The sequence below is a fragment of the Coregonus clupeaformis genome, chromosome 19 (genome assembly GCF_020615455.1).
Source record: "Coregonus clupeaformis isolate EN_2021a chromosome 19, ASM2061545v1, whole genome shotgun sequence".
NCBI lineage: Eukaryota > Metazoa > Chordata > Actinopteri > Salmoniformes > Salmonidae > Coregonus > Coregonus clupeaformis.
The window spans coordinates 52534188-52556391 of record NC_059210.1 but is presented as its reverse complement, the minus strand read 5'-3'; the positions used below and the strand labels follow the sequence as shown (position 1 = coordinate 52556391).

Genomic DNA, 22204 nt, shown 5'->3' with positions numbered 1-22204 from the left:
GCAGGGCGAGGGATTGGAGGAGAGCGGCGTCTGCTCAGTCCATGAGGAGAAGGGGCAGGGGGTGCACTTACGTAACCGCCTGCAGTGTCTGAGCCAGCGTCACGCGGACCGTCACGTTCCCTCCTTTCTCTCGCTCTCTCTCTCTCTCTCTCGCTCTCTCTCGCGCTCTCCTCTCTTTCGCTCTCTCTCTCTCGCTCTCTCCTCTCTTTCGCTCTCTCTCTCTCTCTCTCTCTCTCTCTCTCTCTCTCTCTCTCTCTCTCTCTCTCTCTCTCTCTCTCTCTCTCTCTCTCTCTCTGGGTTGGGGCAGACAGTGAACTGACTGATGGATCTGCAGTAGCTGAGGAGGATTTCTGTTGCTTGGCCTTTTGGAGTGTAGTGTAATGTGTTTGGGTTAGGAATAAGGAGGACAGTGTTCATGTTTATAGCGCTACCTGTTCCATGTGTCTGGGCTGAGGAAGGCACCGCATGGGGCAGGGATGAGTTTTGTGTACAGGGATGAGTAGTAGCAATTACAATGCTCTGGAATTAAATCATTGAATTTATATATAATTTAGAGCCAGTCAATCAATTTTGTTGTTTTGTAGGCAGGTGAAACTAACAATTGGGATTTAGAAGATTACTGAAAATATTGTTCACAAAGTGTGTACTGCAGTGCAGGAACATAACTATATGATAGTACCTGTGTCTTTATTAAAACCTAATGAGTTGCTCTTTAGATGTAGTTTGAAAAGGCACAGTATCTAATCAGGGAAAACACCTGTCTGCTGTGCAATCTGGTCATTGGCAATAAACATGAGACGACAGCTTTTAGGTTATCTCAACCGTGAATTATTTCACGTTGCCCTGTGTGTCCTGTGTATGCATAAACATGGCTCCCGTGTTTGTTAACAAAGGAAAAAGCCTCTCACACTCGTTCTTTCTTTCCCTCCCTCTCTCGCTCTCGCTCTCTCTCTCCTCCTTTCGCTCTTTCTCGCTCCGAAACTCTTGCCAAGTTTCACACCAGCCGCCCTAGACAAAGCAGTTTGACAGATTACCAAGGTCCTTCACCACTAAACTAGTCGCACACATGCGTGCACACACACACATACAGTGCCTTGCAAAAGTATTAAGACCCTTTGGATTTCTTCACATCTTGTGTTACAAAGTTACACATTTTTTGTCTACACAAGACATTTTATTTCTTTGTTAAATAAAAAAAATCATAACTAAAATATAGTTGTTGCATAAGTACTCAGCCCCTTTGTTTAGGCAAGCCTAACTTAGTTCAGGAGTAAAATTAGCTTAACAAATCACTTAATAATTTACATGGACTCACACTGTGAAATAATAAGGGTTGACATGATTTTTGAATGACTAACCCTTCCTCAGTCCCCCATGCATAGATCTGTAAGGTCCCTTAGTCAAGTATTGTATTTCAAGCATAGATTAAACTACAAAGACCAGGCAGCTTTTTGAAAGCCTCATAAAGAAGGGCAGTGATTGGTAGATGGGTAACAATAACAAATCAGACATTGAATATCTCTGATTTGACGTGGCGATGTGCGTACCGATAGGACACATGGGTAGTGAGTAGCTCCGTTTTCTACCAGCAAAACTGTGATTAAATGTAGAAGCCAGACAACATAGTTTAAATTAAGCCTTTAAAATTGATCGATTAAATATATTCCCAAAAACCGGGAGAGAGTAAGCGGTCAGTTAAATACAACAGCGAACCAATCTGTGGGTAAAGCGACGCTGCGATTCGAACCCAACAAGCCATGGCTTCCCTTAGAAGAAAAGGCAAAGAAAAACTTGGAGCTGCAAATGAGAGCAACAAACAGCTAAATAATATCCAGGAAAACATAGATAAAATGCTCACCAAAACTAACAATCTGTTAAAAAAGTAGATTCCTTCGAAAGGAAAGTAGAGTCTATCGTGTCAAATATGCATATACAGGGCGGATCCGTGGACGAACAGGACAACAAAATTGGCCTTCTGGAAACAAAGGTGCAAACTTTAGAAGATGAACTGAACCAGCAAGAAAACAGAATGAGAGACAACAACATGAGAATATTGTCCCTACTGGAAGATGAGGAAAAAGGAGACCTTTCCAGCTACGTGATCAAGCCGATATCGGGATGTATCACCGGAAGATCTGGAGCAATGCCATCGGATCGGCTAAATACTCTTGCATGGTAATCTTTAAACTGTGGAACTATCAGACATTCTTAAGACACAGGGGGGAAAGGAGATCAAAATCCATGGCCAGTCCATTTGATTCGTCCAGGACCTGTCTGCTAAGCTGAGGAAGCAACGCAAGCAATTAATTCCAATCAGACAGTCACTGGAGGAAAAAGGAATGAAGAAGAAGCCCTGAACAGGCTGCAGGAAACCTTTCCAGTTGAAAGAGAGCCCAATGCCCTGAGGAGACGAAGAATTAGGAAAAAAAGTGATAAGCACACAAGGCTACATACAGTGATGCCCATGACCAACTTATCGTAAGTTGAGACAATATTCTTTCCCCCTCCCCCCAAAACAATCTGTCCTCTACTTTCCCCAAGTAACTGTTCTTCTCTAGGTAGGAACGATATAATTAGCCAATGTTAATGAGATATAAAAAACAAAAATGTATGCACACATGACTAAGTCGCTTTGGATAAAAGCATCTGCTAAATGGCATATTATTATTTATTATATATGGACACTGAAAAGACAATATAAAATAGGAAATATAGCATGCATGTCAATAATGGGTGTGAGTGGGTGTATGTGTCTGCATATAAATGGGAGAGTGATGGAGGGTGAATATGAATATGTGTAGGAGGGCGGGAGAGAATGGATGTGCGGAGGCATATGTGTATATATATATAGATTGTGGCGTACAGCAGGTCAGCCACCAGGGGGAGACTTGTCGAGGCCTGGTAACAGAGCTGTTCCACCTCTTTAGCTCAAACAGATGCTGCGGAAGGTCATCGAGCAGGACGGGAAGAACTGGGACCAGCTGCTACCCCACCTAATGTTCTCAATCCGAGAAGTACCCCAATTCTCCACTGGGTTTTCCCCGTTTGAACTCCTCTACGGGAGGAGGCCACGTGGCCTACTGGACCTCGCCAAGGAGGTGTGGGAAGCCCAACCGACCCCCTTACGCAGTGTGGTAGAGCACGTGGAGACGATGAGGGAGCGGATGACAGCCATATGGGCAGTCGTGAGGGAACATATGGAGAAGGCCCAACGCGCCCAAGCCCATGTCTACAATCGGGGAGCCCAGCCCCGAGAATTCCAGGTGGGAGAAAGGGTGTTGGTGTTGATCCCCACGGCCGAAAGTAAGTTCCTGGCAACATGGCACGGACCATACGAGGTGGTCGAGAAACTGGGACCTGTCAACTACCGCGTTCGGCAACCGGGGAGACGGAAACCTCAACAGATTTACCACGTGAACCTGTTGAAGAAGTGGCACGAGAGGACAGCCTTGGCCGTGTTATGGTCGGGTCCCAGGACGCCAACGGTACCAGTGGTGGTCCCGAGCAGTGAGTACCTCGACCCGGCCCAGAAGCAAGAGCTCCAGGAGCTTGTCGATCGGAACACGGCGGTGTTCTCCGAGAAGCCGGGCCGCACGACCCTCATTGAACACCACATCCGTACCCGGCCCGGGGAAACGGTAAGAAAGAGGCCGTATCGAATTCCGGAGGCCCGACGGAAGGCCGTGAAACAAGAAGTGGAGGCTATGCTGAGGATGGGGGTCGAGTCCCACAGTGCATGGTGCAGCCCCATCGTGTTGGTGCCCAAACCGGACGGTAGCCTCCGCTTCTGCAATGATTTCCGGGGTGTGAACGACATAAGCGTATTCAACGCCTACCCCATGCCGAGGGTGGACGAGCTAATCGACCGATTGGGAAAGGCCCGGTACATCAGCACCCTTGACCTGACCAAAGGATATTGGCAGGTACCATTGGCAGCCTCCTCCCGGGAGAAGACGTGTTCTCGACACCGGGTGCTCCCGTTCGGTCTCCACAGAGCCCCGCCCACATTCCAGCGACTGATGAACAGAGTGCTTCGACCCCACCAGCAGTACGCAGCGGCCTATCTGGATGATATCATCATCCACAGCCAAGGTTGGGAGGAGCACCTGACGCGCCTCCAGGCGATGCTGGACGTGCTCAGACAAGCTGGGTTGACCGCAAACCCCAAGAAATGCAAGCTAGTGTTCGAGGAGGTGGAGTACCTTTTGAAATATAACTGAGACTTTATTCTCAAAATTTTCCACGTTATTCTTGAAATATTGCCACTTTATTCACAAAATTTAATTTACACTTTATTCTCTAAATATTGCCACTTTATTCTCGAAATATGATCATGCAAAAAAGAATCCAAGTACCACTGCCTGTCGTTGTTTATCTTTCTTTTCCTCTTCACTCTTCTGTATAATCCAGAATATACTCATGTATAGAATTTATTACACAAGAGGCAAAATCCACAAATTCTACAGCCCAACGGCATAGTCATGTCTTAAGTGTAAAACAAAAAATGACTCAATAATCCATGCTTTCTGGTAATGCTATGAAGCCCAAAAGTTATGGGTGGAGCTAGAAAGTTGGCTGTCAGAAGTATTGCAATGTAAACATACTTTTAATGTCTGTCTGTCTGCATATTTCAAGACATGGCATATGGGGGTGTAGTGAGATACCCAATGGGCTGGACGATTCTCTCATCTTGAAAAAACGTATACTAAAAATTTTGAAATCAATCATTAACACAATGGAAAAATGAAATGATTCATTGAAATATTGAAATAGCATGGGCGACCGAGGAAAACCAAATTGGTACAATTTAAGGCCAAGTGGCAAACAATAATGCAGGCACTAGGGATGGAGGTGTGAGCAGGCAGGACTGGGCAGAGGAGATGTAGTCGTTGTTTGTATGTTTATGTTTCTATCTGGTATGGGGGAAAAAATTATATACAAAAATATATTATAAAATACAAAAATATCTCTGATTTTGATTTGATTAGGATCTCTTTTAGCCTAAGGGCTAGTCTTCTAAGAGTCCTTAAGAAATGTAAAAAACATACAGAAATTAGAAAACCAAGAAAAGTAAAAGCACAAAAATATAAACTAAATCCACATTCCTATTACCTATACATATTATGAGTTACACTCCCCAGCATACCCCCTCCCAACCCCCCCACTTCTTAAAGAAACTCACCAAATAGTTGTTTTAACTTTCTGGCAAGGAGTTCCAGGATTTTATTGCCCTGAAACTAAAAGCTATTTTGCCCAGATCTAATTAGGGTTTTGGTGGTCTATAGGTTGCCTTGGTTCTGCTGCGATATGAGAGTGTTTGTCTTTGACCATATCCAGTTTGTCATGTATAGCGGTTGGTCTTTCAGATTAGTATATTATTTTTATCATTTCCTTGAGTCGGCCATTTGAGTGCATTATGTAATTCTATGGAAGACCTCTCGTAACCACATTGCAGAACCATTATTTTTATAGAAGTAATTTAGCAGACGCTCTTATCCAGTGACCTACAAATTGGTGCATTCAACTTAGGATAGCCAGTGGGACAACCATCCTTTTTTTTATGGGGGGGGGGGGTGTAGAAGGATTACTGTTATACTATTCCAGGTATTCCTTATGGCTGCCTTATTTTGTGCTATCTGCATTATCTTTAGGTCACCAACACTTGCATTACTCCAGATGACAGAGCAGTAGTTCATTTGACTATGGGATGTGAGCTTGTGAGAAAGAAAAAAAAATGTCTGCCATATATTTTGCAATCCTTCTGAGCATACAGGAAGTGCCGATGATTTTGTTGCAGAGCTGTGAAATGTGTGATCACCAAGAGACTGTTGTCTAGCAGCACACTTAACAGCCTCTGAAACCTCTTCTATTGGTGTTACGCCAACTGTCCGCTGTAAGGATGGTAGTTTCTTCCTTCTCATCTTCGTACATATTAGCATTGCCTTGGTTTTCTTTGTATGTAGCACTCGTTTGTTTTGGTTTATCCAATTTGAAATACTTATCATGTCAGCTTCAAGAGCCTCTTTTAGCTGCCCTACAGAATTGCCTGTTACATAGACAGTGGTATAAAATCAGCAAACATGGTTGCCATAAAATTGGAGAGCACCCGAGGGAGATCATTTGAATACAGCAAGTACATAAGAGGTCCTAGGCAGCTGCCTTATGGGACACCACAGTATACAGAATGAGGTTACGAATAGGAACCATTTATGAATGTAAACTATATTGTCAACAGAAAGCAGGAATGTAACCTTAATGAGGTGTTATGAAATCCATAGACACAATTTCATCAGCAGTATATCATGATCAACAAGGTCAAAAGCAGCACTGAAATCAAGACGCAGCATACCCACAAATGTACCTTGTAGTCCCGTGTAGCTCAGTTGGTAGAGCATGGCGCTTGCAACGCCAGGGTTGTGGGTTCGATTCCCACGGGGGGCCAGTATGAAAATGTATGCACTCACTAACTGTAAGTCGCTCTGGATAAGAGCATTTGCTAAATTACTAAAATGTCAAATGACTAACACGTCAAATGGTCAAGTGAATAACTATGTTGTGGATTATGTATTAAACCACCCAGACACATCAAAGATACAGTCGTTCTTCTGAACTGAGCTACAGGACAGGAATGAAACTGCTCAGGGATGTTACCATGAGGGCATTGGTAATTTAAAACAGCTACAGATTTCAATGGCTGTGATGGGAGAAAAATGAGGATGGATCAAAAACATTGTAGTGACTCCAGAATAATGACCTAAATGACAGAGTGAAAAGAAGAATACAAATATTCAAAAACATGCTCAAGGTACTAAAGTAATACTGCAAAAAAACACAGCAAAGGAATACACTTTTTGGCCTAAATGCAAAGCATTATGTTTGAGGCAAATCCAACACAACACATCACTGAGTAACTGCCTCCTTATTTTCAAGCATTGTGGTGGCTGCATCATGGTATGGGTATGCTTGACATCGGCAATTACTGGGGAGTCTTTCAGGATAAAAATAAACGGGATGGAGCTAAGCACAGGAAAAATCCTAGAGGAAAACCTGCTTTAGTCTGATTTACACCAGAGACTTGGAGAGGAATTCACCTTTCAGCAGGACAATAACCTACAACACAAGGCCAAATCCTCACTGGAGTTGCTTAACTAAAAGATTGTGAATGTTCCTGAGTGGCCAAGTTACAGTTTTGACTTAAATCTGCTTAAAAATCTATGGCAAGACTTGAAAATGGATGTCTAGCCATGATCACCAACATCTTGACAGAGCTTGAAGAATTTTGAAAATAATAATGGGCACATATTGCATAATCCAGGTGTGCAAAGCTCTTAGAGACATGCCCAGAAAGACTCACAGCTGTAATCAATGCCAAAGATGTTTCTAACACGTATTGACTCAGGGAGCTGAATACTTATGCAACGACTATATTTTAGTTATTACATTTTTCTTCCACTTTGACATTAGAGTATTGTGTGTAGATTGTTGACAAAAGATGACACATTTTTATCCCACTTTGTAACACAATAAAATGTGAAGAAATCCAAGGGCTCTGAATACTTTTGCAAGGCATTGTACACACACAGGCACGATGCGCCACGCGGGCTCAGCTCATCCTGTGGTGTTTTCCCCCTTGTTTTGGGAGCAGTGTAATATGGCTTACCTCATCCCATCCTCTCATTCACATGCAGCCAGCCAGGGCAGCGTAAGCTCAGCTCACTGATACCAGACAGGTCCCCTGTAAACTGTTTTAAACGATTTCAGCTCGAGACCCTAATGAGAAATTGACTGTCCTCCCATGACCCAAATGGTCTTCCAAATTATGAAGAAACAGTGCATGATTATAGATGTATTCTCATAACTCGCGACCCATCTCTCACAAGCCCAGGGCCCACTTTGGGTCCCGACCCATACTTCAAGAAAGCATGCTGTAGAGATGCCTCTGAACTGCCTCTCAGACCACCTGAACACACTTTCTATTCCAAGTCTTCTCAAATCTATGGAGGAATAATTCATTAAGATCTAAAAGTAAAAACTGATCCCAAATCAGCACTCCTACTATGAGACGCTTGAATATGGGCCCAGGCTTCCATCTATGAATAAAGGGAACTCTCATCATCCTCAACATCATTTAGATGCAGTTTACTGTGCCTTTAATTGGAGCTGAACTTTAAAATCAGAACATTTCAGAATGTGCGTGCGTGCAACGATAGGGGTGTGTGTGTGTGTGTGTTCCACGAGAGACAATCCAGCCTTGCTGCTTGGTGCCCTGCCATATAACCTCTGGACATCACACAGTCCTCCTGACTAAAACAAACCCTATGCCGGGAACCTTTCTAACAATGTTAGTGGAATCACATGCCACTTCCAAAGTGAACCCGCCGGCAAAGGGTCAGCCATTGGAGGAATGCTTTGTTTATGTGCTCATGCTGCTATTTGTCTTCTATTTGTCTAAAAGTCACAAATCTCACCAATTGCTCTCACATGCAGCTGTTAAGTTGTTTTGCTGCTGCACGTCTTTGTGGGAGAAATAATTTAAAATGGTAGCGAGGAGTATGACAATGGGCTTTGAGACGGTATAAGGAAAAGTGTGTGTGTGTGTGTGTGTGTGGAGAGGCATGCTAACCTTGAGTTCCAGATCCATTCTATTCTTCTCTAAGGGGTTGATGGAGTTGACTATCAGAGCTATGAGGATGCCGATGCCGTTGGACTCGTGCTTGGCTATATAGGACTGGGACAACAAGAATTTACTTAGTTCGTGAGCGGAAAACACTTTAAAATGAGAACAATTTGCCGTTGTCGGTATAATGGTGAAACTGGCAGAGAACGGGCGAGTCATCTGCCACGTGAAGGGAGTGGAGTTCTGCAGGACTGCAGCTAGAGAGTGGGGTGCAGGCAGGGTCCACTGAGGAAGAAGGGAGAGCGAGACAGAAAATAAAGCAAGGAAAAGATAGAGGTAGCAACAGAAAGGATGAAGACTAAGGTCCTCTTGTCCAGGAAGCAACGGCAGTACTGATCCCTAACAGCTCCCATCATCGTGTTTTAGACTCCCTCACAGCCGCTCTGATGGCTGTAACGTTGCTATTAGGTAGCTGGAGTGTTGCTATAGAGTTGCTATAGTGTTCATGCCCAAACAGGAAGAGATTTTAGTTGCATAGATTTTTCCTCTCCCTTTGTGAAAGGAAGCCTGCCTTTTGAAGCAGCGTCTCACAACTAGGTGATATGGATGGGCAGGATGTTCACTCAGCTTTCATTTGATTTCTGTTTGGTTTTCGGCTGAGAGGGTGGTGTTTGGCTGTTAACTAATTAATAGGAAATATCGGACGTTGGCTGCATTTCATAACAATGTTATGATATGAAATGTGATGCATTAGTGATTCTCTTTATAATAGATCACATCTTACCAATTTCTTATGGAAATAAAGAGCATGTACATATGTACTGTAGGCCTATAGTAAGTTGAATTGGGTTTGAGTTTTGTTTGTAAACTTCCTATGTTCTCAGACTAAAAGATTTAAGAAAAACATGGAGCATGGGAAATAATGCTTAATCGAACGATCTGTTGAATGATCTGGCATTGAACATCCTCTGATGTTCTGCTTTTCCTTTCAGTGCTTCTCATGGTTGGTATTGGATCGAGAGCATTATTCACCCGGTTACTAAAGTATAGGCTATGATACAGTACACCAGAGGGCCGGTTACACACAGACTGTATTCCCTCCAATCATAGTTACTGTAAGTTGATCCACCCTGCCTCCTGTCTCTGCTCTTACTCAGACATGTGGAAACACCTTAACAGGAGCCACACACACACGTTGTAGTGTAACACTAGACCAGTGTTTCCCTCTGCTATCAATAGACACATGGGCCTGTATTCACTAAGCATCTCAGAGTAGGAGTGCTGATCTAGGATCAGATCCCCCCCTACCCATAAAATCTTATTCATTCTGATGTAATCTGCAAAACTGATTCTAAATTAGTTGGCCCATATTCATAAAGCGAGTAGGAGTGCTTATGAATAAGAGCCCTGGCCTGTGAGACCTTTTAGTCTGTTGTGGTGAGACTTTTACACTTTCCACAAACAAGAAAACTTTTCAGCCAAATTTGTCCTTGCATCTTCTCTAACTTTCCCCTCACTGGCGGGCCTCAGTAGTACCACCTATAATTGACCATGGTCTGACCCAGAGAGTGTGCTCTGTTTCTGGGCTCTGCTTTCACTAGCTTCCCCTGAGAGCCTGGAGCTTTGTGTCTGTCTGGGCTGGGGCTCTACTCCAAGCCTCCTGCCTGAGACGTGAGGCCTCCTGAACAAGCATGGAGGAGAGGTGTGCTCAGCCCAAATTCTCTCTCCCTCCCTCTCTTCTGCAGCCCAGCCAGAGTTGGAGACATCTGCAGACGAGATGGAGGTATGGAGAGGGGAGGGAGGGAGGGGTGGTTGAATTAGGTCGGTCCCCTGTAGCTCAGTTGGTAGAGCATGGCACTTGCAACGCCAGGGTTGTGGGTTTGTTTCCCCCGGGGGGCCAGTATGAAAATGTATGCACTCACTAACTGTAAGTCGCTCTGGATAAGAGCGTCTGCTAAATGACTAAAATGTCAATGTAAAATGTTAGGGGGGCGGAGAGAGGTTTTGGCGAACTGCTCATCCCCAACTTGGACACCCAGAGCCGCAGTTTGGCGTGCCGGCGCACATTTTAAAAACCCACACAGCTAGATCTTCTTCCCCTCATCCCTCCCTCTCTCTCCATGCAGCAGCAGACAGATGATTCAGGCTGGCACGGCTCTCCGTCCTCTATCTCTCGCGCTCTCTCTCTCTCTCTATCCTGCTCTTTTCTCCTCCTCCCTCTGCAGAGCTGGCCAGCAGACTGCATCACCTGAGGGGGAGGCATCTAGGCAGGGAGGGAGGGGAGGTAGGGAGAAAGACTGGGGAGCCCCACACCTCGAACACCCTGCCTGCTGCACTCTACCTCTCTTTTAGGATGTGTGAAAGAATGGCGCAAGACAGATGTCTCTTTTTAGAAAAGTGGGAAATGTTAACGTCAAACACAATTCCGTCTGCAGTCAATCAAAAGGAAACATATTGCTGTTGAGTTGCCTTAAAAGACAGCTCAGTGTTAGTTTGCACTCTGTGTGTACATGTCTATATGTCTGATTGAGTGGGAATGAGCCGAGTTGGCTCACTGATATCATCACCTGCAATCCATGAAGGGTCTGTGTGTGTCTGTGTTTGTGTGTGCAAACCTATGTGTGCGAGACTCCGCTCTCAGACAGCCGTCAGTGCTGACTGCAGATGAGTTAGTGTTTACTGAGATGGGGAACATCAGCTGCACGTGCTCTCTCTCCACCAGAATACTGCTTCTTTCCTCAGAACACTTAGTTGAAGGGCTTCAGCTCAAAATAACTTTTCTCTGGACTTTTCGTTTGATCAACTTCACTTTTACCTTTCAGTTTTTTTCCTCCTCTCTGTGGTATCCCATGCGAGAAAGATCGGTCATTTGTCATGACATGGCTCTCTGTGGTACTTACCATGGAAACGGGCTGACCCCTGTGTCCATCCCTCTCTCCCTCCATCAATCCCTTTCTCTCTCCCTCCATCAATCCCTCTCTCTCTCCCTCCATCAATCCCTCTCTCCCTCCATCCCTCATTTGCTGTGCTCTTACATAATACATATTGGTGGTAAAAAGGAGTGAGCCTCTGGAGCATACATGTTTTCTACCTGCCAGACGGGTTTTAACAGTCAGTCACACTCACATATTATACAATCAGAGAGAGGGGGCGATTATTTCAGTGGCTCTCTCTAGAGGGCAAAGGTCACAAGTGGGGGAGTCTCTACCCAGAGAGGCAAACTTAAAGGGCGAGAGAGAACAACTCCGCTCTCCCTGTCTGCCTTCCCTCGTGATTTCCCAGAAGGCACCAGGTGTTATGTAACACACGCGCACACACACACACACACACACACACAGTCTTCCTTGTGTGTTCTCCCTCGGGAAGCACAGGATCAGTTCCTAGCACACCGTACCTTCAGCTCAGCTCCAGTTTCCTTCTTCCCCTTCTTTCTTTCTCTCTCACAGGAAGAAGTCGCTTCATCCTACAATGCGATTTGAACAATTACATCAATCCATGTTGCTTATGTAACGCTCTCACTCGTGAGGTCATCTTATTATATGACACCATTAGCGGAGTATTGGCGCTGTATGGCCACAGTGTACAGCATGTGTGTAGGATGTACCACAGAGTTGTGTAAAGTGAAAAGGCAGGTGACATCTCGTCTCACCAGATGTAAAAGCCATAGAAACCTAATTCCTACAATGGCCAAGGCCCCTCGGACCACGACAATTGGACTACACCCTCATGGACACACTCAATATGGCCGACATGGTGTTGTCATTCTGTATCTATGGCAAAAGCTGTCTTCTATGAATAAACTCTGATACATGGAAAGACTATGAATATGTCTGTGTTCCAAATGGCACCATATTTCCCTATGGGCTCTGGTCAACAGTAGCACACTATAATGGTTACAGGAGCCATTTGGGATGCAACCTTTGTGTCATGATTGAATAAGCATGGAAAATATGTTTTTCTTTGGTGTCTCTGACTGTTGATGGGAGGCACAAACAATGAGCGGACCTCACGTAATGAGTGAGAAAGTGTGTGTGCCTGCCTGTGTGCATGTTTCTGTCTGGCATAAAACAGACACGTTCTGGTGTGGATTTAATATTTTCCATTTCTCTCCTCCCGCAGGGAAACGTGTTAAGGAATATTCTCCTCACTCGCTACTTTGGAAATCAAAGGCTTCTTTCCAAATCAGAGTTTGGGAGCGGGAACAGCTTGGCTGGAGGCTTTGGAGGTACTAAACATGACTCCGAATAACCCCAACTACACCTTAACAATACTCCCTGTTACTTGGGGGGAGTGAGCAGATAACATGCATTATTGTAGTATTGTTTACTGGTAGCCCGTGGTCATAGGCTAATAGGCTATCATAGGTTATTATTTCCTCATAGGCTGTAATCATAGGTTATTATTTCCTCATAGGCTGTAATCATAGGTTATTATTTCCTCATAGGCTGTAATCATGGGCTATTATTTATTATTGACAGTTATAAGAGGATATAAGACATACACATACAAACCCTCGGTTCCAAATCAGACATGGATTCAAATACTATTTGATATCATTCAATTACTTTTAGCGTTTGCTTGAGACTGCCTGGTGTGCCAGGTGGGTGGGGTATCCGCTTTTGCTACTATTCCATTTGTCCATTAAGCCAGACAAGCTCAATAGTATTTGAACCCAGTTCTGTTCCAAATCATGTCCTCCCATTTCCCCCATTCCAATCCATCTATTTATTCATCTATCTTATCTATCTGCAGGTGGCTCTCTGGTCCAGGACTCTGACAAGCCGAGCAGCAGTATGGTGGACATCCAGTATCTGCTGGACAGCGAGGGAGCCTCAGAGCTGGTCATAGACCTCATCGTCAGCACCAAGAACGATCGCGTGTTCCAGGAGAGCATCCTGCTAGGCAATGCCCTGCTGCGGGGGGGAAACACTCAGATACAGGTGGGTGAGGAGGGGGTAGGCTCAGTCAGATACAGGTGGGTGAGGAGGGGGTAGGCTCAGTCAGATACAGGTGGGTGAGGAGGGGGTAGGCTCAGTCAGATACAGGTGGGTGAGGAGGGGGGTAGGCTCAGTCAGATACAGGTGGGTGAGGAGGGGGTAGGCTCAGTCAGATACAGGTGGGTGAGGAGGGGGTAGGCTCAGTCAGATACAGGTGGGTGAGGAGGGGGTAGGCTCAGTCAGATACAGGTGGGTGAGGAGGGGGTAGGCTCAGTCAGATACAGGTGGGTGAGGAGGGGGGTAGGCTCAGTCAGATACAGGTGGGTGAGGAGGGGGTAGGCTCAGTCAGATACAGGTGGGTGAGGAGACGGTAGGCTCAGTCAGATACAGGTGGGTGAGGAGACGGTAGGCTCAGTCAGATACAGGTGGGTGAGGAGGGGGTAGGCTCAGTCAGATACAGGTGGGTGAGGAGGGGGTAGGCTCAGTTAGATACAGGTGGGTGAGGAGGGGGGTAGGCTCAGTCAGATACAGGTGGGTGAGGAGGGGGTAGGCTCAGTCAGATACAGGTGGGTGAGGAGGGGGTAGGCTCAGTCAGATACAGGTGGGTGAGGAGGGGGTAGGCTCAGTCAGATACAGGTGGGTGAGGAGGGGGTAGGCTCAGTCAGATACAGGTGGGTGAGGAGGGGGTAGGCTCAGTCAGATACAGGTGGGTGAGGAGGGGGTAGGCTCAGTTAGATACAGGTGGGTGAGGAGGGGGTAGGCTCAGTCAGATACAGGTGGGTGAGGAGGGGGTAGGCTCAGTCAGATACAGGTGGGTGAGGAGGGGGGTAGGCTCAGTCAGATACAGGTGGGTGAGGAGGGGGTAGGCTCAGTCAGATACAGGTGGGTGAGGAGGGGGTAGGCTCAGTCAGATACAGGTGGGTGAGGAGGGGGTAGGCTCAGTCAGATACAGGTGGGTGAGGAGGGGGTAGGCTCAGTCAGATACAGGTGGGTGAGGAGGGGGTAGGCTCAGTCAGATACAGGTGGGTGAGGAGGGGGTAGGCTCAGTCAGATACAGGTGGGTGAGGAGGGGGTAGGCTCAGTCAGATACGTAAATACGAGATTCAGGTTGATGGGCACACACACACAGACTCACACACTCCGATACAAGTGTTTATCAACTATCTGATGGGTCGTTTACATCCCCCCCCTCAGAATTCGTTCTACCACCAGCTGCACAAGCAGAAGAAGTCAGAGCGCTTCTTCAAGGTGTTCTACGACCGCATGCGTCTGGCCCAGCAAGAGATCCGGGCCACCGTGTCCGTCAACATGTTCGAGGTCAGCACCTGCAGGAAGAGAGAGGAGGACATCGACGTCAGTCACAGTGGCATCCGGCTCAGGAAAACAGGTATGTTCTTTCTATGTCTACATATAAATATAATGACTAGAACAATTTTGACTCCTAGCTTTTAGAGATAAAAAAAATATTACTTCTTAAACAAAATCTCTTTCTCTGAGCAATTGTATTAGTATAAAATAACATACATTTGCACTTTTTTTGCATACAATATAGCTCAGTATTTGTATTATTTGTATTATTTATTTTATACAGTCTTTTTTGCTCATCTTTATCAATGGTGCCAATAATTTTGGACCTGACTGTACACTTGTGTGTCTGGAATGTTGTCTGCTGTTGGTGGAAAACTAGATTTCCCCACTGTGGATAAATACATTTTGTTTGATTCCAATACATATTCTTCATTCAGTTCTCCAGCTGCAGTCTTTCCCCTCCTTACTGGCCTTCCCCTTGTTTCATGGGAAACAGACATGTCTGTGATGCAGCAGATATTGTAAAATCTACATAGACTCCACAGACTGAAGTTTGGTGTGGAAGGTTGAGAGAGTTAAATAGTGAGGGACCAGGGAGGAGTGTGGGAGGATGAGAGGTGAAGAGGGAGTTAAGTTTTAAAGATGCTGAGTCATAATGGTCATGAGGGGTCATGCTCTGAACATGAGCCTACAGGTCTCCATGGAGATGATGGTGCTTAGGCCACTGAGATGGGAAAAGAGCTCTCAATGCAGACATACAGATAATAGGCCTATAATGTAAATTTGCTTTTATTCAAATGCACATTTGTAGTGCATCAAGTGCACCTGTGTAGTTTGTAATATACAGTGACAGTAATACAGTGTAGTATATGCATTGTCATTCAAAGGTTTAAAACCCCAGCCTGGACTACATAGTAATAGTGACTCATAAGGTCAAAGGTCGCTCACATTTCTCTCTGTGCTGACATCATACCTTAGGCGCCAGTTGATCTCTCTGGGCCGAGGTCATTAACCCATTTAACTAGCAATGTGACTACAGTAAAAACAGTGTAAATCTGTGTGGTTTCCCCTGTAGTTTCACTGACCTCTGAACACTGTGGAGTGATTCTGTGGTTCCCTGTTCCTGTTTCGCCCCCATGCCTGCGGTCACATGTCAGGGGCCATGTGAGGGGCCACAACACTAAGTCTATCAAAGGGCCGTTGTATCCAGATGTTGTTTTGATACACCAAAATCCCCAACTACACAGTTAACCCGTTGTCAGAGGGGTCGCAGTGATTTAGGAATTATTACAAAAAAGTGGTTGTTTTGACTGATAAGATTTCATGTCAGTTTGACTGGGGGGGAAGCATTGAAAACAATCATGGGAATGGATTGGCTCATAGTGAGTAGCAGGGTTGTGGTCCATTTCATTTCAATACAGTACTATCAGGTCAGGAAGGGAATTGAAATTCAAGTGATTACATGATCGAAAAATTATGTGACACTTTCATATCATGGTGAGGCATATATCTGTACCTGGGGCAAAGACTTTGTGTTTTCCTGGGGCAAAAGTTCAGGATATCACCAGGTTGCTTCCCGAGGCTGTGAGTCAGTCACCGGGGGCTGATACTGTCATGGTTCATGTGGGGTCAAATGACATTATGAAGGGCAGCTCAGAACAGCTGAAGATGGATTTTAAAGAACTGATTGGGTCTCTACTTGACACCAACAAACGCACCATAATATCTGGCCCTCTGCCCTCCCTAAATCATGGCATTGAACGGTTCAGCAGACTTTTAGCCCTCCATAACTGGCTACGAGACTATTGCAGCTCTGTGGGTGTATCATTTATTGACAATTTTGATACCTTCTGGAAACAAAGCTTGTATTACAAGGAGGATGGGATCCACCCAAATCATTTGGGTTACTTGATCCTTTCACAGCATTGTAAGGCTGCGTTGAGACAATGACTTATCAATGACCCAAGACCAGCTCATTTAATCCCTACCATTGTGTCGCTGAGTTGTCATAATGATTCAGCAAATGTACATTATCCTAGGGGCGTTGGAAGACACAATGTAAATAACCTAATTTATGTCCCTCTTACTGCCCGGAATGCCTCTGCTGATCCTACAGCTATTGTATGCAATAATCATATGCCTATGAACCAAAGTAATACTGTTAGCACTGAGGTGGTGTGCCCTAGTAGGAAGTCCACTGTGTGCAGCTGACCCTGCACTAATACAAATAACCTGAGTATGTCTACCTCTGCAAAGCTTCCCAGTAAAGCAAGAAAAATAATCAAGCATCCCAGAAAAGTGTTAAAAATAGCCCACGTTAACATATGTAGCTTTAAAAACAAGGTTCATGAAATTAATAATTTGCTAGTAACAGATGACATTCATATTCTGACAATCTCTGAAACTCACTTAGATAATACCTTTGATGATACAGTGGTAGCAATACAAGGTTATAACATTTACAGAAAAGCCAGAAATGCCAATTACGGCGATGTTGCGGTCTATATTCAGAACCACATTCCTGTAAAGCTTAGAGAGGATCTCATGTTAAATACTGTTGAAGTAATATGGTTACAGGTTCACCTGCCTCACCTAAAGCCCATTCTGATGGGAAGCTGCTATAGACTACCAAGTGCTAACAGTCAGTATCTGGATAAGGTGTGAAATGTTTGATAATATACACTACCAGTCAAAAGTTTGGACACACCTACTCGTTCAAGGGTTTTTCTTTATTTTTACGATTGTTTACATTGTAGAATAATCTTGAAGACATCAAAACTATGAAATAGCACATATGGAATCATGTAGTAACCAACAAAGTGTTAAACAAATCAAAATATATGTAATATTTGAGATTCTTCAAATAGCCACCCTTTGCCTTGATGACAGCTTTGCACACTCTTGGCATTCTCTCAACCAGCTTCATGAGGTAGTCTCCTGGAATGCATTTCAATTAACAGGTGTGCCTTCTTAAAAGTTCATTTGTGGAATTTCTTTCCTTCTTAATGCGTTTGAGCCAATCAGTTGTGTTGTGGTATACAGAAGGTAGGGGGTGGGTATACAGAAGGTAGCCCTATTTGGTAAAATACCAAGTCCATATTATGGCAAGAACAGCTCAAATAAGCAAAGCGAAACGACAGTCCATCATTACTTTAAGACATGAAGGTCAGTCAATCCAGAATATTTCAAGAACTTTGAATGTTTCTTCATACAATACGTTTTGTAGTGATTGCTATGTTGTTGATGTGAAGAATATTTGTTGGTCTGTGGTGTGTAATGACGAGAAACCAGACACTGCACTTGACACATTTATGAAATTGCTTATCCCAGTTACTAATAAGCATGCACCCATTAAAAAAATGACTGTAAAAACGGTTAAATCCCCATGGATTGATGAGAAATTGAAAAATTGTATGGTTGAGAGGGATGAGGCAAAAGAGATGGCAAATAGGTCTGGCTGTACAACCGATTGGCAAACGTACTGCAAATTGATGTGACTAAACTGAATAAAAAGAAGAAGAAACTACACTATGAAGCAAAGATAAATGACATAAAGAATGATAGGAAAAAGCTTTGGAGCACCTTAAATGAAATTTTGGACATAAAGGCAAACGCCGCTCCATCATTCATTGAATGACAAGCATTGTAATTTTGAATTCCGTAAAGTAAGTGTGGAAAAGTTGAAAAAAAGTATTCTTGTCAATCAACAAGGACAAGTACCGGGGTCTGACATCTTGGATGGAAAATTACTTAGGATAATAGCGGACGATATTGCCACTCCTATTTGCCATATCTTCAATTTAAGCCTACTAGAAAGTGTGTGCCCTCAGGCCTGGAGGGAAGCCAAAGTTATTCCCCTACCTAAGAAAAGTAAAGACCCCGTAACTGGCTCAAATAGTCGACCAATCAGCCTGTTAACAACCCTTAGTAAACTTTTGGAGAAAAATTGTGTTTGACCAGATAAAATGCTATTTTACAGTAAACAAATTGACAACAGACTTTCAGCACGCTTATAGGGAAGGACATTCAGCAAGCCCAGCACTTACACAAATGACTGATTGGCTGAGAGAAATTGATGCAAAAAAGATTGTGGGGGCTGTTTTGTTAGAGTTCTGTGCGGCTTTTGACATTATCGATCATAGTCTGTTTACACCCCCTGCTATACAGTGAGGGAAAAAAGTATTTGATCCCGTGCTGATTTTGTACGTTTGCCCACTGACAAAGAAATTATCAGTCTATAATGTTAATGGTAGGTTTAAAATGTTATAAATTGATTTGCATTTTAATGAGGGAAATAAGTATTTGACCCCTCTGCAAAACATGATTTAGTACTTGGTGGCAAAACCCTTGTTGGCAATCACAGAGGTCAGACGTTTCTTGTAGTTGGCCACCAGGTTTGCACACATCTCAGGAGGGATTTTGTCCCACTCCTCTTTGCAGATCTTCTCCAAGTCATTAAGGTTTAGAGGCTGACGTTTGTCAACTCGAACCTTCAGCTCCCTCCACAGATTTTCTATGGGATTAAGGTCTGGAGACTGGATAGGCCACTCCAGGACCTTAACGTGCTTCTTCTTGAGCCACTCCTTTGTTGCCTTGGCCGTGTGTTTTGGGTCATTGTCATGCTGGAATACCCATCCACGACCCATTTTCAATGCCCTGGCTGAGTGAAAGAGGTTCTCACCCAACATTTGACGGTACATGGCCCCGTCCATCGTCCCTTTGATGCGGTGATGTTGTCCTGTCCCCTTAGCAGAAAAACACCCCCAAAGCATAATGTTTCCACCTCCATGTTTGACGGTGGGGATGGTGTTCTTGGGGTCATAGGCAGCATTCCTCCTCCTCCAAACACGGCGAGTTGAGTTGATGCGAAAGAGCTCGATTTTGGTCTCATCTGACCACAACACTTTCACCCAGTTCTCCTTTGAATCATTCAGATGTTCATTGGCAAACTTCAGACGGGCATATATATGTGCTTTCTTGAGCAGGGGGACCTTGCAGGCGCTGCAGGATGTCAGTCCTTCACTGCGTAGTGTGTTACCAATTATTTTCTTGGTGACTATGGTCCCAGCTGCCTTGAGATCATTGACAAGATCCTCCCATGTAGTTCTGGGCTGATTCCTCACCGTTCTCATGATCATTGCAACTCCACGAGGTGAGATCTTGCATGGAGCCCCAGGCCGAGGGAGATTGACAGTTATTTTGTGTTTCTTCCATTTGCGAATAATCGCACTAACTGTTGTCACCTTCTCACCAAGCTGCTTGGCGATGGTCTTGTAGCCCATTCCAGCCTTGTGTAGGTCTACAATCTTGTCCCTGACATCCTTGGAGAGCTCTTTGGTCTTGGCCATAGTGGAGAGTTTGGAATCTGATTGATTGATTGCTTCTGTGGACAGGTGTCTTTTATACAGGTAACAAGCTGAGATTAGGAGCACTCCCTTTAGTGAGTGTGCTCCTAATCTCAGCTCGTTACCTGTATAAAAGACACCTGGGAGCCAGAAATCTTTCTGATTGAGAGGGGGTCAAATACTTATTTCCCTCATTAAAATGCAAATCAATTTATAACATTTTTGACATGCGTTTTTCTGGATTTTTGTTGTTGTTATTCTGTCTCTCACTGTTCAAATAAACCTACCATTAAAATTATAGACTGATCATTTCTTTGTCAATGGGCAAACATACAAAATCAGCAGGGGATCAAATACTTTTTTCCCTCACTGTATTGTGGATAAAGAGTTGCCTGTCTAACAGAACACAGAGGGTGTTCTTTAATGGAAGCCTCTCCAACAAAATCCAGGTAGAATCAGGAATTCCCCAGGGCAGCTGTGTAGGCCCCTTACCTTTTTCAATCATTACTAATGACATGCCACTGGCTTTGAGTAAAGCCAGTGTGTCTATGTATGTGGATGACTCAACACTATACACATCAGCTACCACAGCGACTGAAATGACAGCAACACTTACATTTACATTTACATTTTAGTCATTTAGCAGACGCTCTTATCCAGAGCGACTTACAGTTAGTGAATACATTAATTTTTTTATACTGGCCCCCCGTGGGAATCGAACCCACATCCCTGGCGTTGCAAACGCCATGCTCTATCAACTGAGCTACATCCCTGCCGGCCATTCCCTCCCCTACCCTGGACGACGCTGGGCCAATTGTGCGACGCCCATGAGTCTCCCGGTCGCGGCCGGCTGCGACAGAGCCTGGATTCGAACCAGGATCTCTAGTGGCACAGTTAGCACTGCGATGCACTTAACAAAGAGCTACAGTTAGTTTCAGAACGGGTGGGTAGGAATAAGTTAGTCCCAAATATTTCAAAAACTAAAAGCATTGTATTTCGGACAAATCATTTACTAAACCCTAAACCTCAACTAAATCTTGTAATGAATCATGTGGAAATTGAGGAGGTTGAGGAGACTAAATTGCTTTGAGTAACCCTGGATTGTAAACTGTCATGGTCAAAACATATTGATACAACAGTAGCTAGGATGGGGAGAAGTCTGTCTATAATAAAGCGCTGCTCTGCATTCTTAACAGCACTATCAACAAGGCAGGTCCTACAGGCTTTAGTTTTGTCACACCTGGACTTACTGTTCAGTCGTGTGGTCAGGTGCCACAAAGAGGGACTTAGTAAAATTGCAATTGTCTCAGAACAGGGCAGCACGGCTGGCCCTTGGATGTACAAAGAGAGCTAATAATATGCATCTCTCCTGGCTCAAAGTGGAGGAGAGATTGACTTCATCACTACTTGTATTTGTGAGAGGTATTGACATGATGAATGCACCGAGCTGTCTGTTTGAACTACTGGCACAAAGCTCGGACACCCATGCATACCCCACAAGACATGCCACCAGAGGTCTCTTCACAGTCCCCAAGTCAAGAACAGACTATGGGAGGCGCACAGTACTACACTACCGTTTAAAAGTTTGGGGTCACTTAGAAATGTCCTTGTTTTTGATAGAAAAGCAATTTTTTTGTCAGAAATACAGTGCAGACATTGTTCATGTCGTAAATGGCTATTGTAGCTGGAAACGGCTGATTTTTTACATAGGCGTACGGAGGCCCATTATCAGCAACCATCAGTCCTGTGTTCCAATGGCACGTTGTGTTTGCTAATCCAAGTTTATCATTTTAAAAGGCTAATTGATAATTAGAAAACCCTTTTGCAATTATGTTAGCACAGCTGAAAACTGTTGTGCTGATTAAAGAAGCAATAAAACTGGCCTTCTTGAGACTAGTTGAGTATCTGGAGCATCAGCAATTGTGGGTTCGATTACAGGCTCAAAATGGCCAGAAACAAATAACTTTCTTCTGAAACTCGTCAGTCTATTCTTGTTC

At 44.4% G+C, this 22204-nt stretch overlaps 1 protein-coding gene across 1 annotated transcript in view; it reads left to right on the top strand.

Annotated features, from left to right (window-relative positions):
* Nucleotides 1–22204, top strand: part of LOC121532247 (inositol 1,4,5-trisphosphate receptor type 2-like) — a 149846-nt gene that overhangs the window by 67188 nt on the left and 60454 nt on the right. Inside the window, exons 38-40 of the mRNA XM_041838078.1 lie at nucleotides 12737–12842; nucleotides 13370–13557; nucleotides 14749–14941. Coding sequence (XP_041694012.1) covers nucleotides 12737–12842; nucleotides 13370–13557; nucleotides 14749–14941 — 487 coding nt within the window. The remainder of the gene's footprint in view (nucleotides 1–12736; nucleotides 12843–13369; nucleotides 13558–14748; nucleotides 14942–22204) is intronic.